Source organism: Parasteatoda tepidariorum, chromosome 2 (genome assembly GCF_982258835.1).
Source record: "Parasteatoda tepidariorum strain Cologne lab strain chromosome 2, Ptep-v5.0, whole genome shotgun sequence".
Lineage (NCBI taxonomy): Eukaryota > Metazoa > Arthropoda > Arachnida > Araneae > Theridiidae > Parasteatoda > Parasteatoda tepidariorum.
Window position 1 is genome coordinate 93,257,453 of NC_141756.1, and position 17,046 is coordinate 93,274,498.

General features: G+C 27.5%; 1 protein-coding gene across 1 annotated transcript in view; it reads left to right on the plus strand.

Moving 5' to 3' along the window:
- The window catches only part of LOC107440764 (adhesion molecule nephrin-like), a 213,430-nt gene that overhangs the window by 48,318 nt on the left and 148,066 nt on the right, over positions 1–17,046 (plus strand). The window contains exon 3 of the mRNA XM_043044524.3: positions 9,054–9,389. Within this exon, the coding sequence (XP_042900458.1) occupies positions 9,054–9,389 (336 nt within the window). The remainder of the gene's footprint in view (positions 1–9,053; positions 9,390–17,046) is intronic.

Here is a 17,046-nt window from a genome sequence, read left to right on the forward strand (position 1 = left end):
CATAGGAGATAAATCCCCATGACCAGCGTAATCAAAAGCCAAATTAAAAAGTAATTGAATTGTTCCCAACAAACAGTTAGGAGCATGGGCAGAGATCCATGATTGGTGATTTATCGAAAGAAAAAATAGCTAAAAATATAGCTAACCCCACGAAATCAATTTGAAGTTAAAAATAATTTGGCTATAGGTAATCGCAAAAAAAAAATCGTGAGAATTAGTATAAACCTGAAATATTTTTGTGGTAAGAGAAATAAAGAGTAAAGACTTAAAAATAGTTTTTGATGATCGACTTAGTTGCGATATTGAACTAACGAGTTTTACATTTGTATTGAAAAAAAATTTAGCCGTTACATTGATTGTTAAGAAAAAAAATAAAATATTTGTATTAGCTTTTTATAAATTGTAATAAAAATGAATTAAAATTCGATTAAGAATGATTAAAAAATTTCAATTTAAGAAATTAATGAAATTTTAAAAAGCTAGGAAATATATATATATATATATATATATATATATATATATATATATATATATATATATATATATATATATATATATATATATATATATATATATATATATATATATATATATATATATATATATATGCATGTAATGCCTATTGTGGTATCATATACATAATTAGTAAAGGTAAAGGAATTGTATAACTTAGTTGGAGGTATTTCTTTAACGTTATAGCATAAATTATTTTTAATTTATGATATAAAAATAATGTAGAACATAAAATAATCTATAACATAAATTATGTATAATCTTTAATTGCTTTAGCAGCATTTTCTGTTACTAATATCTTTGGAATTTTGTTTGTATTGACATATATGATAAATATGTTCTTAAAAAGTATTTCAGTGTGAATAACTGTATTTTTGTTACATCTAATTTGAATTATTCCCAAAAGTCACAACAAATAGTGAGACCAGTTTAATAATTTTTCGTTATACCTAACGCTCATTTAATAAAGTAACATTACTATTAAAACAGCCTGAGCAAATAAAACAAAAAATTTAACGTAGAGTTTAATTAATTAAAGTTAATGGAAATTTGATTATTTATGAATGATAAAGTATTTAATTTATTTTTTACTTTCATTTTGAATATAATGTATACGTATGAAAATTTGCGAAACAAAATTCGATTGAGGTTGTAAGTCAGTAACACTAAACTTCAATGTCATAATGTAGTTAGAATGAAAAAAAAATTAATGGTTCTTCATAAACTTGAAGAATACGAATTTTTTTGTTGTTGTCAATTTATCATAAATTACTTTCTGTTTCATTTAGAATAAAATCACTCGCTCGAGAAGTAAATATAATGTGTTCACATTTGTTTTTATTCCCTTACATTTCTGAAATTAAAATTTCGGAAATTTACTAACTAAATTTCTGATTTGAACGAAATCTGAATTCCCTAAAATTCCGAAATTAATTTCAATTAATTATTTGAAATATTAAAGCTAAGAACAAAAGAATATAAATTAGTGTCTTTTAGTTAAAAAAAAATTATAATTTTAAAGCTTATTTTTCAAAACATACATAAATAAATTTCTGAATACCTTTAAAACATATCTGAATCTCCCTAGGGAATGAAATGAATTCGTTTTCTGTAAACAACAAAAAATTTAATTCAGCAATTTAACATAAGGTATAAAAAATTCAATCTAGATAAAATCTAATTGAATAATTGCATGAATTATAACCATCTCTTTTATTTAATTCAAAATGTTCTTAATAAAACATAACAAAAAACTCAACTAAACAGATTATCGCAGAGAAAAAGATTCTTTTATCAGACTTCTTTTAAGAGCGAACGATTTTTTACGACTAGCAGACATCGTATTTCTTTTCTAATTACCGCAAACGATATTATTCCATCTCGTTATATTTGTGGCCATTTTTTTTATTTTGTTAACCAGCTTAATAGAGTTTCCTTTTTTTCCTTAAGCCATTCCTCGTTATCTGCGAGTCTCCACACGTGGGAATTTGTTGAATTTGGCGAAAAAATAGGAAAGACAATTTCAGGAAAAAAAATGCACCGAAAAAAAGAGTTATAGCGCTTCTCCGTTATTGTTTTTTGATTGCATACGCGTTTCTTTGGCCTTTGTAAACTTTTGCTTTAGAATCCGGATGCGCCTATGGTTGGTTCCCACACTGTCACTGTAAATAATGGTCTTCTGCGAAAACCAGTTACGTATACTCATATTCACCTGGGAAAAATAACATTGCTACGAGCTGTTTTATGAGGAGTTTAAAACTTCTGGAACAGTTAGAATGTTTCAGGCTCAAGATAAAAGTTTTGCGAGCTACTACTTTTACGATGGTGAGTCAGGTGGTAAGTTTAAAAATGTAAGAAAACATACATTTTATTTCAAGTTTCTTCCTTTTTTTGGCGAAGTTTTAAGACAATTAAGAATCCACTCAGGAAAATGTTTTTTTAAAGAGGAAATGCTTACTACGTAACACAATGTCTGTTCTAATGCCTTAATCGATTTAATTTTAGATCTGTTCTGTAGGTATTATATTATATGATGTTTGTAAAATCGAATTTTCAATTTAAATTATTATTTCCTATTTATATACAGATTATCACGAATTAGTATTTTTTTTATTCAATGCACAGTTTTCCTAGTATTTTTATTCAGTGCACAGTTCCTAATCGAGAGAACAAATTTATCCAGCGCTACTGCTTAATGACGAAAAAATATCTGGTGTCTCAAAAATGAGGTACTATGGAAAAACTAATCTGAAAAAAAGAAAAGTTTTTTTTTCTTCAATTTTTGATCCTAATTGATGAAGCAAATTTATTTTCGGTGCTACTGCTTAGTGACGAAAAAATGTTAGGTATCCCAAAAATGAGAAATTATGAGAAAACTAATTTTAAAAAAATTGAACGCAAATTTTAAGATTTGTTGTTGATTTCTTTATTTTTTTATTTAGAAAACTAGAAAATTTCTATTCACGAAGTTTCAAAATTGTATTTCAGAAAATGACACTTCCAACCTCAAAGAATAGAAATGACCATATTTGCAGCAACAATTTGGAGAAAATCAGGGTTAAAGATTAACTGACGTTCTAAAAAATATTTCAGAATTGTGTGAAATGTAGCAGAAAACAGTATTTTGTAATTTTGCCACTTTATTAATTACGCAAAAAGCAATTTCGGCTTTTCAGTGTGAAATAAAACTCGATTTTTTTTTCTGCGCACGGAAATGAACTTTAATTTGAACTTCAGTCAAACGAATTCCATTCAGTTCGATGACCCTTTTTCCATATCACTTCATGATCTTGTTTTTTCTCAGGTCCTTATCAGCAAAAAAATTCAACCAAGTGCGATTTTAGGTCATCGTGCTTATTGAAATTTTTTCCATTTAAAAAGTTTTGAAAATGAAATAAATAATCTGATGATTCAAAGTCGGGACTATATGAGGGATGCGACATCACTTCCCACCAGGTCCAATAATTTTATACTCGTTGCTTATTGTATCCTTGTGGTGGAACACGATTCCTTTGCAATTTGCAAGCTCACATTAAGGCACCACAATGCACCATCGGATTATCATTTATTTCGATGTTAGGAAGATTTTAAATGGTAAAAATTTTAGTAATAACGATGACCTGAAATCGCACTTAGATGAGTATTTTTTTGATAAGGACCAAAGGTTTTATGGATCATAAAGCCAATAGAAAAATACCAAAGAATCATCGAACATAACATATTTGACAGATCAAAGTTTATTTTCAAATGCAGAAAGAAATTGAGTTTTATTTCACACTAAAAAATCGATTTTATCTTCTTGTCAACCCAATAGTCAAAAATAGAAAAACATTTTTAACTGATTTCGAAACTTGTTGATATTAAAAACCAGTTTTCTTTAATAGAACACAGCAAGCTGCGTATTTCTGTATCTTTTCAGTTTTATGAATATGATTTTTCAAATAATATTTCACTATCATCTCCAATACCAACCACATTTAAGCCACAACGAAAATTCCCCCGTGATCCTCTCAAATTCAAAGTCGCCTCAAGTGCACGGTAAACATAGACTCACGGAGACCAGCCAAATATAAATTTCAGGTTTTAAGAACTATGATGGAATTCTTGTTGTAGATGTTTATGATTATTTTCCAATTGTTCACTATTTTATTCCAGAGTGACATAGGCTAGCAATTAGATATTAAACATCAGAAACTACTTCAATGAAGAATTAAATATGAAAAATAATAAAAATCTTTTACTTTTTGGAAATATGGAGCTCCGTCAAAAAAAATAAATTATTTATCATTTTTAATACAAATAAAATTTATTAATTAATGAAAGTAATAAATAATTCTGAAAATAGCCCAGAGGTTACACACCCACAGAGCCATTCATCTGGTGTCTGCAGGGGCAAGCCCCACCTAACACCTCAAGTCCCGAAGTACATATCATAAATACACATATTTGGATTGTGCTGACGTATGCAGTTACATTAAAAATAGTCCGATGCAGCCATCTAGTGTGTAAAATAGGAAAAATAAAAAAATTCAAGGCATAAGAGACGGATATATTTAAACATTTTGGTGCATTACTTTTTTAACGCTCTAGCCAGAAAATTTCACAGTGTATGCCCCACCTAACATCAAAAAAATCAAAAATTCAAGTGACGTATTATTTATGCATTACAAATGGCGTGTTGTGTTATATGCATGCATTACATGTATACGTTATGAATAGTTTTCGCCAAGGAAGGATAAGAAATCCATGTATTGGCTATTAATTGCTTCAATTTATTGCCAAGGCTCTTTTTGCTAAGCCTTATGCACTTAAATAAGTATGAAGAAAAGAAAGTGTCAGATATAATAACGTAATTCAATACTATAAAAACATGTTGGAAATATATTATTTGATTGAAAATTTCATACGCTTTAAAAATATACAAAAACGAAATGACAGTCGACATATTTCAAAATTGTAAATTTAATCAATCAAAATTGTTAGATTTAAATTTAAGTATGAAAATCTGAAATCATTTACTATTGTTTAATTGTATGCAGAGTGTTTATAAATAAAAAATTTATAGTTTTGCATTCGTTTCCTTAAGTACATACTTTAACAAGATTTAAAGGATTTTTTTAAAATAATAACTATGTCGTTTGTAATTTACTGACAAATTTATTGTAATTAATAAAATATATTTTATCTACCTGTTTATAAACAAAAATAATTAGTTTTATTGTTGTTGCATTAAATGTATAAAAACATAATAACATTGTTTTACAATTCATGCTTACGCAAACGAATACGAATTTGTAACGAATAATTGTTCCAATAAAACCTTATAAATACCACTTGAATAAAGTTCTCGGTTAGTTTATAATTCTAAATTTATTTTCATTTATCTAAATAATTAATTAAGCTTTCCAGAAGTATGAAAATCTGCAATCATTTACTAACGTCTAATTGTATGCAAAGTGTTTATAAATAGAAAATTAATAGTTTTACATTCGTTTCCTTAAATACATACTTTAACAAGATTTAAAGGACTTTTTTAAAATAATAACTATGTCGTTTGTAATTTACTGACAAATTTACTGTAATTAATAAAATATATTTTATCTACGCGTTTATAAACAAAAATGATAGTTTTATAGTTGTTGCATTAAATGTATAAAAACATAATAACATTGTTTTACAATTCATGCTTACGTAAACTTTTGTAACGAATAATTGTTCCAATAAAACCTTTTAAATACCACTTAAATAAAGTTCTCAGCTAGTTTATAGTTCTAAATTTATTTTCAATTATCTAAATAATTAATTAAGTTTCCTAGAAGGACATTCACTCACACAAAGAGTAAATAAACGATGTTTTTGATTCACTCAACCTTTAATATTTACATACAAATAAATCTCTTCTCTAGCTTATTTGGAAGAAGAAAAATATTCTTTTAAAAATGGAAACGTGTGGATTTATGTTTCGGGGCTTAAATCCTTTTTACCTCGGCCGGATAACCATTAATAAAGGGGAAAGAAACGTTTTATATTCCATTTTGAAGCTATCAACGTCACTTACAGCAAAATATGTGGCGATTTCAAAAATTTCCTATTCTGGTTATTCTGTAAATTGCTTTGGCTTTTAAATTCTAAGCATACTGTATTTTTTTTTTAAATATCTAACAATGGAACATTTAATTCTCAGCCAAGTGTGCTAGACGAATAATTTTACATGCCAAAAACATTTTACTTACTCTTTTTTTGTTGCTTTTTTTAGTTATTTTTCAAATATATACTTAAGGGAAAGTGTAATGAATATATTGCGTGCATAAACTGGGAGAGAATAATTGAATTCGGTAGGCAAGCCCTAGAGTGCAACTTGAAAGAAATTCATCACCGTAATTTTTGCCTCGTATACAGTGCCAGTAAGGTACGAAAGGTTTGTTTAATTATGAACAACATTTAGGTTTGTCTTAATAATAATTATTAAAAAATCATTAAAAACAAAAAGAAAATTAAAAAGTTTATTGGAAAGAAATTATTATGATAATTTTATTAAAATAAGGATAGGAAGCTTTTTTTACTGACTGTTACATTGTAAAGGTAAATAATGCACATTTATTTTTATTCAAAAGCGAAATTGTAGTGGTTATTTAAAACCTTTTTAAGTTTTTATTTTTTGAAAGGAAAGGAGAGAGACGTTTTTATTTTTTGAAAGGAAAGAAGAGAGAAGTTTTTATTTTTTGAAAAGAAAATTTTTATTTTTTGAAAGGAAAGTTTTTATTTTTTGAAAGGAAAGTTTTTATTTTTTGAAAGGAAAGGAGAGAGAAGTTTTTATTTTTTGAAAGGAAAAGAGAGAGAAGTTTTTATTTTTTGAAAGAAAAGTTTTTATTTTTTGAAAGGAATACCGGGAATTTGTATTCTTTAAACTCTTTGTTATCGCAATTAATGCACTGTGAAAAAAAAGTATGGTCAAAACTACCAGAGTTATTAGCTCTATGGGTGTGATGTCACTATAGACATTACATATTTCCTAGCTTTTAAAATTTCTTTAATTTCATAAATTTATTTTTTAAGCATTCTTAATCCTGTTATAATTAAGTAGAAAGAATAATTGAATTTTTATCACATTTTATAAAAGATGGATATTTAATACTTTCATTCTTTTCTTAACAATCGCTTAACTTTTTAATTCTATAAAAGTGCATAACTCATTATTCAGTGCCACGACTAATAAAATATCAAAATCTTTTTTTAAATCTATTTTTCTTTAAGTTACTTTATTTTACTAACCATAAAAATGTTTCAGTAGATTAAATTCTGACGGTCTTTTTAGTGATTAAGCCAGATTATTTAAAATTTAATATTAATAATGCGGAGTTTTCTTTATTTTTGACTATATCATCTATCAATAATGCGCCAAATTTTGGATCTTTTTCCATGTTCCAAAATGTTCATAACCAACTATTCATTTACTAGAAATTTGAACTTTTTGGCGTTAGGACAGGGGGTTTTGAATGACCGATGGCTCCTCAGTCCGATCGTTGAAGGTGACACAAAATTATTACATCAAAATTATTTGTCTTCGCCTCGGTGAAGAGATGGGCTTAGTATTTTATTTTGTTGCAGACAAGTTTACCGGAATCGTTCAAATTTGTTTGTCTAAAATTTGAAAAGAGTTATAAATAACTACTTAATAACCAATTTAACCTAATGAGCAAAATTAAGATGTGAGATACAATAACAAGAATTTTTAAAGAAACATAATTAATTTAATTACCTAGGTTTCAATTTTTTTTGACATCAATATGAACTTATTTTTATGCTATTACTTTAATTTTATAAGCTTAGTATTTTAGTTTACCAAATAAAGTAAGACCCTAATCGGCACGCTTAACAATACAGTTGGAAAAATATAGAAAACATGACATAGGCTTTCATTTAAAACAGAAAACATTTAAATCGAGTGTTGTGTTAGATGTTAAAGTAGCGATATAACATAAATTATTAAGATTCGTACGAAAAATGTCGTATTTTGATACATTATTTAAATATTTTTTTGAGACTAACAATCTAGAAAACATTTTTTTCAAATTAAAAAGAATGACCTATAAATGAGTGTTTTTAATTTCATAATTTATTTTCATTTTTGTTTCCAAAAATATATAATTAGGAAAATAATAGTAATTTGCTTAATATCATTAACGACAGTGTGTATTGCTGGAAGAAAGAATTTTTTTTTTCACAAAGGTTTTGACACCTGTTTATTTTGAACCTATTCAGCGTATTTTGAACAACAGCAAACAATATGCTAAAAATCTGAAAATAGGTCGAGTTTTTGTATTAGTGATTTAACTGCAGCATCGTAACATAAAAAGTATGTTAAAAATGTATTCAAGTCATGGATTTAAAATGTCCTCGTGTTATGCTTAAAAAATTAAATATTTTTTTTATAAATTGAGTTTTTACTATACGTAGAAAAGTAATCTGAACGTTAGCATTCCATCAGAATTTAGTATTATTACCCTTAATGTTTTTACAACTAATCGGCTGTATTAAATGTTGTAAGTATTTTAAAAAAAATATTCGTAATTTTAAAACACAGCAAGAATTTTAAAATAATATCACATATTATAGATGAGGCGTAAAATTCGTAATTCGAATACTAACAAAGAAGGTATCTGACCGTAACAAATTCCGGAATCAAATTCCGTAAAAAAGTACCGGCACTAAGGGTACCTATATTTCAGAACGAATTTTTTTTTTACCCCGAACGAACAATAAAACTGATGTATCATAATTTTTACAGTGAAACCACTGAAATAGACATAACTGTAAAAATTTTGGCATAATATTTTGCGGTAAAAATGGAGCTTAACTTAATATTGATTTCACGGATGATGAACCCTAAGTGCCGGTACTTATTATTGCAATTTGTTCCAGAGTTTTTTACTATGTAGAACACTCAGCAATAATGATAATTTTTGTATATAGTGAACAGCAAATACATGACACTGATGAATGAAAGTAATGTTATTAAGTATTATTTTTTTTCTTCCCAGAACCATTACCAGAGTTTGAAGCTCTCCAGGGATCCACTGCCAATTTACCATGCCAAGTACCACAACGTCCTCCAGAAAGTGGCATCAAGTGTATATTCTGGTACAAGGATGACGAGGTGATGTCCGTCTACACAGTGGATGCACGAGAGGGCGGCTCCAATTCCTTGCACGTTCCCTCAGATAAGTTGAGATCCAGGGCAACCTTTGATCCAAGTCCATGGCCTCCGGTGTTGAAATTGGTCTCTGTGAAAGAAGGTGACGCTGGTGTCTACTACTGTCGCGTAGATTATAGATGGGATAGAACATACATGTACACAGTTGTTCTGAAAGTGATTGGTAAATATTTTCTTCACTCAATATTTAAAGATTACACTCTAGAACATTTTATTCTCCGTTGCAGGAGATTTATTTAACGGATCTTGGATAGTTTCAAGTCTCCGATTTCAAATCTGATATTGTTCTCTTTCTCTCCAATTTACAGTTTTTTTTTAAAGGGCATGTTTTTTTGTCGCAAGGCACGAGTTTAAAAACGTTATATACGACAAATGATAGCATGAGTGTTGCGACAAATTTATAGGGGAGTTAAGGCAAATTATTAGGTTTAAAATTGCATAGGAACCCATGCCTGGAAATGGCATCATACGCCATTAAAGGCGTTTCTCTATTATGAACTACCTCTTAGCGTGCTTCTGAACAGGTCAGAATAGAATAGCGTAGGCCCTATAGGGGGTCTAGGGGGTATGACGACAGGTATGGGTCTCTTCAGTTTTAAACCTAATGATTTACCTTAACTTCCCTGGTATTTTGTTGCTACATTTATGATTCCACTGTTACATATAACGCTTTTAAACTTGTACATTTCAGCTAATAATAGTCTAAAAGTATATAAGAAACTGTAACTTTAGGAATAAAACACAATTTCAGATTTGAAGTCTTCATACCCAAATCACTGTCTCAATATACAATCACCATAGGGTTAAAAATAATCAATATGAATGAATTAAACTTTCTTCCCATATCATATCTAAAACAAGTAAATATCTTCTCTTATTCTACTACCAGTTAAAATTCAGCTGTAAACTTAGTAACATTCTAACTTATGTGGAAAAACTTAGCTCAACTTTAACACACCTTTTTGCTTATAAATCAGCTGGCGCTGACGTCGTAGGTCACATGTGTGGGTGTCCGTAATTTTCTTCTTCAAGTGCAAATACCTATGGACAATTCAATTTTTGAAGCATTTTAAAGATAATACCGGGGATATTTGCTAGCTTTAACTCAATTAGATTAAAAAATATGCTTATTACGCGTATTTTAATATTTATTTATTTTTTCTAACACTATCAGATTAATTCTATGAACAATATTAACATGAACCATTATTAATGATTCCCGTAAATATTGTTCATTAACAGTAATGTTAATGCACAATCGTTGTTCATCAGTGGTTGTTCCTTTACATTAACGTGGTAGCATTTATAATCTACGCCACGAAATTTATATAACTAAATATATCTGATACCACGTGTTGTTTATTTTATTTATAGTAAAGCAGTTTAACTACAAACCCTCTGTTTTAACTTTGGATAACAGAAAATCGCTTAACTAGACTAGCTTATAACGGTTTTTTCGTTCTTAAAATTTATTTTACCAATAACTATAACCTAACTTACATTATTTTCTTCGTTTTTAGTTTAAACAATTCTTTTGACTAATGAGTTCATGACTTGAACAAGCATTTTAAACTAAAGAATTTTATAGATAAAAATTGAATAAATTAAAAAGCGATTCGAAATATTATAAAATAATTGCTTTCAGAATATTTGCCAACATACTTTTATCAATAGTAGATCTTTAAGTAGTAACTCCTTATAATGATATAGCGTATCTATAAAACATCATATACAGCCACATGAATGAAGCATATCTCACATGAAAGCATCAAATTCATGGAACTTTTGAACTCATTTAAAGCTTTATTTCTGTTGTTATCTTTGTCATGAGGCTAAAACTAAATCAGAAAGACTACCAGTATTAATCTTGCGTTATCTTACTACTTGTTAAACAACGCTTATGACGAATAAAGTTAATATGCATATTACATAAATGTTTGGGAAATGTAATTAGCTTTATAAACTAAAACGTGATAAGGTATGATTTATTCGTGGATTGGGTACCATTAAAAAGTCCTTAAGCAGTTAAAAATCTTGACACTATGTTCAATTTTAAAATAATGTTTTTTTAATAAAAGATTACTTATACTGTTAATTTTCAAACTACCATATTAAAATTTATTACTATTTTGTTTTGTTCTTTTTTAGAATTTAATACATTTTCCTACTTAATGCTTTTCTTACTTTTTCATTTTTTTTTAAATATTCTTTTTTTAAAATATAAGATGCGGGTTTGAAGTTCAAAAAAGTTTCAATTTTTTTCCGTTTATTTATAATTGTATTAAATTTAGAATATATATACGAAAATAAGCTTACAAAATTTAAACATATTCCTCCCAAATAATATTACATATTTAGAATTTATGTGTTTATTTAAGTAATTAAAAAATTTTCAAAAGAATAATTATTCAGTTTTTCAAAGCACGTCCTATATAAAAGAGCAGAAATTATTCGAATAACCCATAAATACTTAAAAACTTTTATTTCCCCTTTTTTTTTGTGCACAAACATTTTTTCCGATGTTATAATCTTTTAAAAATGTGTAGCAATTCGTACCTTAAGAGTCAGTTTTTTTCTTATAGTCTTACTAATAAAGTAGGTTAGGATGCTTGACATTTTTGACTTCTGAAATTTTCGGGATGTGTTAAAACTGTTAAGCACGTGTTTTTTCTTTTTGTTTAAAATTTCTTTTTGAGTTTCTTGGGGTCACACTGATAAAGAAAATATGATAAAAACTAAGAAAATGAGCTAAAATTAACCGTGTTTCTGGATCTGTGCAAAACCGAAAATTCTCTGCAATTTTGAGAAAAACTCATCCATTTACAAGTTGCAATATTTTTTTTGTAAAACGAGTGAATCCCAGCACGCATCATTATTTTATGTTTTACTACTTTTACTCTAACTATAACGATATAAATACTTTCAGTGAACCTTTATATCTAAGGTCAAAGGTCATTCAAAAATATTTAAAATTTGACCATTTTCTAAGAATTTGACCGTCATATATTTTTGTGACTACATATCAATGAGTAGTACCTAATATTAAACATATGCGTGGTGTGTATTTGGTTTAACCTTAAATTTGACTTTAAAGTAGCAAGAAACTGAAACTTTGCACAAATTTCAAGGTCATGAACTGCCTTCGCCGAAACTAGACAAGTAAGAAATTTGATGGAAAAGAAGCATTGAGTGTAGAAGAAACAAAATCAATTCACAGTCCTATGGTTACTTATTCAACTTTATTTATAATATGGCCCTAAAGTGTACGGCACGTGCCTGAGTAAATGAATATTGAAAGAGTAATGACCTTAAAATCGCAAGAAACTGAAATTTTGTACAAATTTCAGGTTATGAACTGACTTTACCAAAACTAGACGCGTAAGAAATTTGCTGGAAAAGAAGAATTAAAAAAAAAACTGGAAAGAATTAAAAAAAAAACATGAGAATTATTACGTAATAAATCGTTTATTGAAACATATTTATAAGTTATTGCAACAGAAAATACACCAAAAACAATTTAAAACGTTATTTCAATCATCGTAGCTTATTTTCTTTATCATTATCATTTATATCAAATATTATAGAATTTTGAACCATCAGAGAGTCTTCAATTATTGTCTCAAGCTTGTGCTACCAGTACTATCATTACAAGCCAGACGTTTTAAGTTTCTCACCAGCGCATCAACCAGTCGAACAACTGCTCCAGTGTATCCATTTTATCCAGTTCATCAACTGTCCCAATCTCACGAGCATCTTTGCTCTCCTTATTTTCTACAACAAGAGCATTATCAAGAGTTTCATCGTTGGGAGCATTTTTAGACTCTTTGTATTCTATTTCCGCCATCATTTGTTCTGCTAGAACTTTATTCCAATCTCTTAATATAAACTTCGCATCATTTGCCATATAAAACTCATTAAGAGTAGCATCATCACGAGTCATCTTTGACTCCTTTTTTCCTTTATCACCTTCAACCTCAGACTTATCATTACGAGTCTTAGACTCTTCCGTTTCACTTTCAAATGCAATTTGTTCTTTAGGAACTTCAGACCAAGCTCTTATTTCAAAATAATTCTCGTCATTACTCTCCCCTTTCTTAAAAACTTTTGCACTAAAATTGGAAATATATTATAGTTCTCTTTTAAACACCGTATGTAACACAACATGAGGCAAATAATTTTATTTAATATGACTGGGATTATTTTAGGAGAAATTTGTGTCTCTTAAAGTTAAACTTTCAAAAAATTTTTTCATCGTAAAAAGGAAGCCTTCATAAAATATTTTATTTTATCGTAAATAATGACCAGTTGCAAATAATTTTACTATATAAATACGAAACCTTCACAAAACATTTTACCGTTAAAACAAACACTTTATCGTAAAAGTGAGACCTTCATATAAAATGTTATCATAAATATGAACCTTAAAACTTTTCTTTTACTAAATGGAGTCAATGATTTCTTTAGTTTGTATTTTTAAAATTAAAAATTCTAGATAAATATGGTTTTTGTGCTTTTTGATGAAAATAGAAAATTATTTTCGCATATTCAGAAAGACAGAATGATCCAGTTTCCTCAGTACTATAACAGATTCATATCATAAGTGTATTTTTTTTACTAAAGAGATTTTGTTTCTTCAAATTTTTCACCATAAAGGAACTTTTGTAAGGAGTCCGGTATATTCTAAAAAAATCTTAACACGAGATTACCCAAGGAAGTCATTTTGATTGCTTTTTAATTTCGATTCGAAAAACAATGATGTATATAATGACACAATTTCTTAGAATTTTGTGACTTTTTGTACAACATATAATTTGTTTTCGTAATATTTACTAATAACTTGTTATATAACTGTAAATAATATAAAAAATATTAAAAACTAGTTTGTAAAAAATTTATTTACACATTAGTTATTCTTTTACAATCCAGTAATTTTGACTGCTTTTGGGCAATATAGATATGTACTAAGTTTCAGTCTTTCTAGTGTTAAATAATTTAATCGTTTTTATCTTTGCAAATACCATTGCCAAAAAATAAATACAACACAAATCTTTTTTCGATTGCTTATTTTAGTAAAACTGAAACTTTTAAATTTTGTTAATAGATTTGATGATTGTAAAGTTGTGTTCAAAATTATCTGTAATACGTTGATAGTAAGTTGTAACTTAAAATTTGACAATTATATAAAAAACGCTCTTGATTTTAAATTAAAACTTATTATAATATCCCTCGGTAATAAATATTTTAAATCGTAATTACTAAATATAAAAGAAGAACTACCGAGCAACATTGATTTAACAATTTAGTCTAGTTAAAGTGACATATAACAGTCGATAGTAAAAGTGCTCAAAAATGGGCGCCCATTTTCAAGACTTGACAGAGGACATTGTTCTTTAAAACAAGTGAATTGTGGAGAGTACATTCTTATGAACGATACGAATGAAAAAAAAATGTTCTTATTAAATCAACTTATACCTTTTAAATTGAATAATATTAGAAACCTGTATTTTTGAGTGTAGATTTTTTTGCTTCGATTTGAAATAAAGTCCTTGTAGTAATTTTAAAAACAAATTAATAAATTATTGAAACTGTTAAGAGATTTTACCAACATTTGATACTTACAGCTTTTTTTGCAAGAATCGTACCACTTTCGCCATTTTTCTAATTGTAGCTTAAGCAATCGTAAAAAAAGAACCTTACAAATCGCATGTAAACTTTAGAAATGAGAATTTCCCGGTTTAACAATGCTTTGTTAGATTGTAACAATTAGAGTGTTCTTTTTGATTTGCACTATTGTTTGAATGAGACTATTTTAACAATGATATTTTACCAAAATCACTTTTAATAAATAGACAGTGTTACAATACATTATTTAATTAAATAACCCTGTCTCAAATTGAACTGACTTATACACGTTGAAATCATTAATACCGAGCTTTTCATACAATTCCGAAGACACACACAAAAATTTTAGAAAGTTGACTTTTTTTTTCTATTAGAAACGATGATATGGATTCTAACTCAGATAGAAATATAATTTTTGTTTCTATTTAAAGGCGAGATATTTCTTACATGGGAAGAATCCTTGCTAATCAAGTCAATTTTTTGAATAAAATAGTTTCTTTTGTAGAGTAATATATAAAAAAATTGAATATTTTGCTTTGATTGCTGAGACATATTAATAAAGTTAACAAATTTAGGCAAAAAAATTTGAAATGATTCACAGAAGTTTTGAAATATGCATAACATTGAATAAAATTATCAATTTCCTTTAAGTATTACTAGTCTACTAATGACATTTTATTGAATTATATTAAATCGATGTCTAAGTTTATACGTTGGCAATACTCAATACAGATAGGACCTTAGGGACTATTCCTATTATACACAATCATATTAGAAGTTAATGGATGAGGTTACTAAATGACATTTTAGTAAATTCTAGTAAAATAGGCTTTATAACAACAGAAAATAAAGATTGAGCCTTGAGAATCAGTCCTTTTATACTCAGCCATATTCGAAGTTAATGGATGAAGGTTTATTGACATTTTAGAGAATTTTAGTAAATCGACTTTCGAATTTATATGTTGAAAAGAGAAAATAAAGATGGTACCTCTATCATTCTTTATATGTACAATTTACAGTCGAAGTTAATAAAGGAAAATTCTAAAGAATTTTATTAAATCAGCTTTTAACTTTATACGTTGAAAATTGCTTCCAAGTTTCAAAAGTTTTAAATACTTTACATTCATTTAAACTGTTCCCGTCATAGAATTTGCACTTGAAGCAAAGCGTAAATGAATATTGAAAAAGAAATTACCTTAAAATTGCAAGATACTGAAAGTTTGTAAAAAATTTAAGGTCATTAACTGCTTTCGCCAAAACTAGACACGTACGAAGTTTTCTGGAAAATAAGCATTGAGTGTAGAAGAAACAAAATCAATTCTCAGTCCTATGGTTACTCATTCAACTTTATTTTTAATATTTCCCAAAAGTGTGTGGCCCGTGCCTGAGTAAATGAATATTGGAAGAGTAATGACCTTAAAATAGCACGAAACTGAAAGTTTGCCCAAATTACACGGTCATGAACTGCCTTCGCCAAAACTAGACTGGTAAGAAATTTGCTGTAAAAAAAAGCATTGCGTATAGTAGGAACAAAATCAATTCACTGTCCTATGGTTACTGATTCAATGTTTTGAATTCGGATTGATTGCAATACTGATAAAACATACTGCATTATACTAAATTATATAATTTAATATTGCAATATGTTTACATTACAAAATGATATTTTTAATATTTTGAGTTATTTCTGCATTGATTTTACAATTTGAAATATATATATATATATTGCATAATAAATACAAAAATATGAACAAAATTAAGAAAAAAAGTAAGTTTTATTTATTGCGTATAATCTGCAAGTAAATAGAACTCATAAAATAAGCTTTATATTTTTTACAGTTTTTCTTGACAAATAAAAAATTGTAAAATTTTACAGAAATGGCAATAGAAACCTTAATAAACTCGTTATAGCTATAATAAACTCGTTGCAATTAATTATAAATTTCGTGATGTTTTCTTTGTTTTTAGAAATTTTACTTGCGTCGAATAGTGATTTAAACATTAGTTTTATTTATTTTATTTCTGTTTTTCGAATAGGCATATAGAAACATATTTTATGAAGCAAAATGTAGCGTCAGTAAGAGTTTGAAAAATTTAAGCAATAATGAATTGCTATTTGTTTTAATAATCTAATCTTGAAGTAATGACCAACTAAAAATTAAAAAAGTCTATTTTAAAATGTTATTATTTTGCTCGAT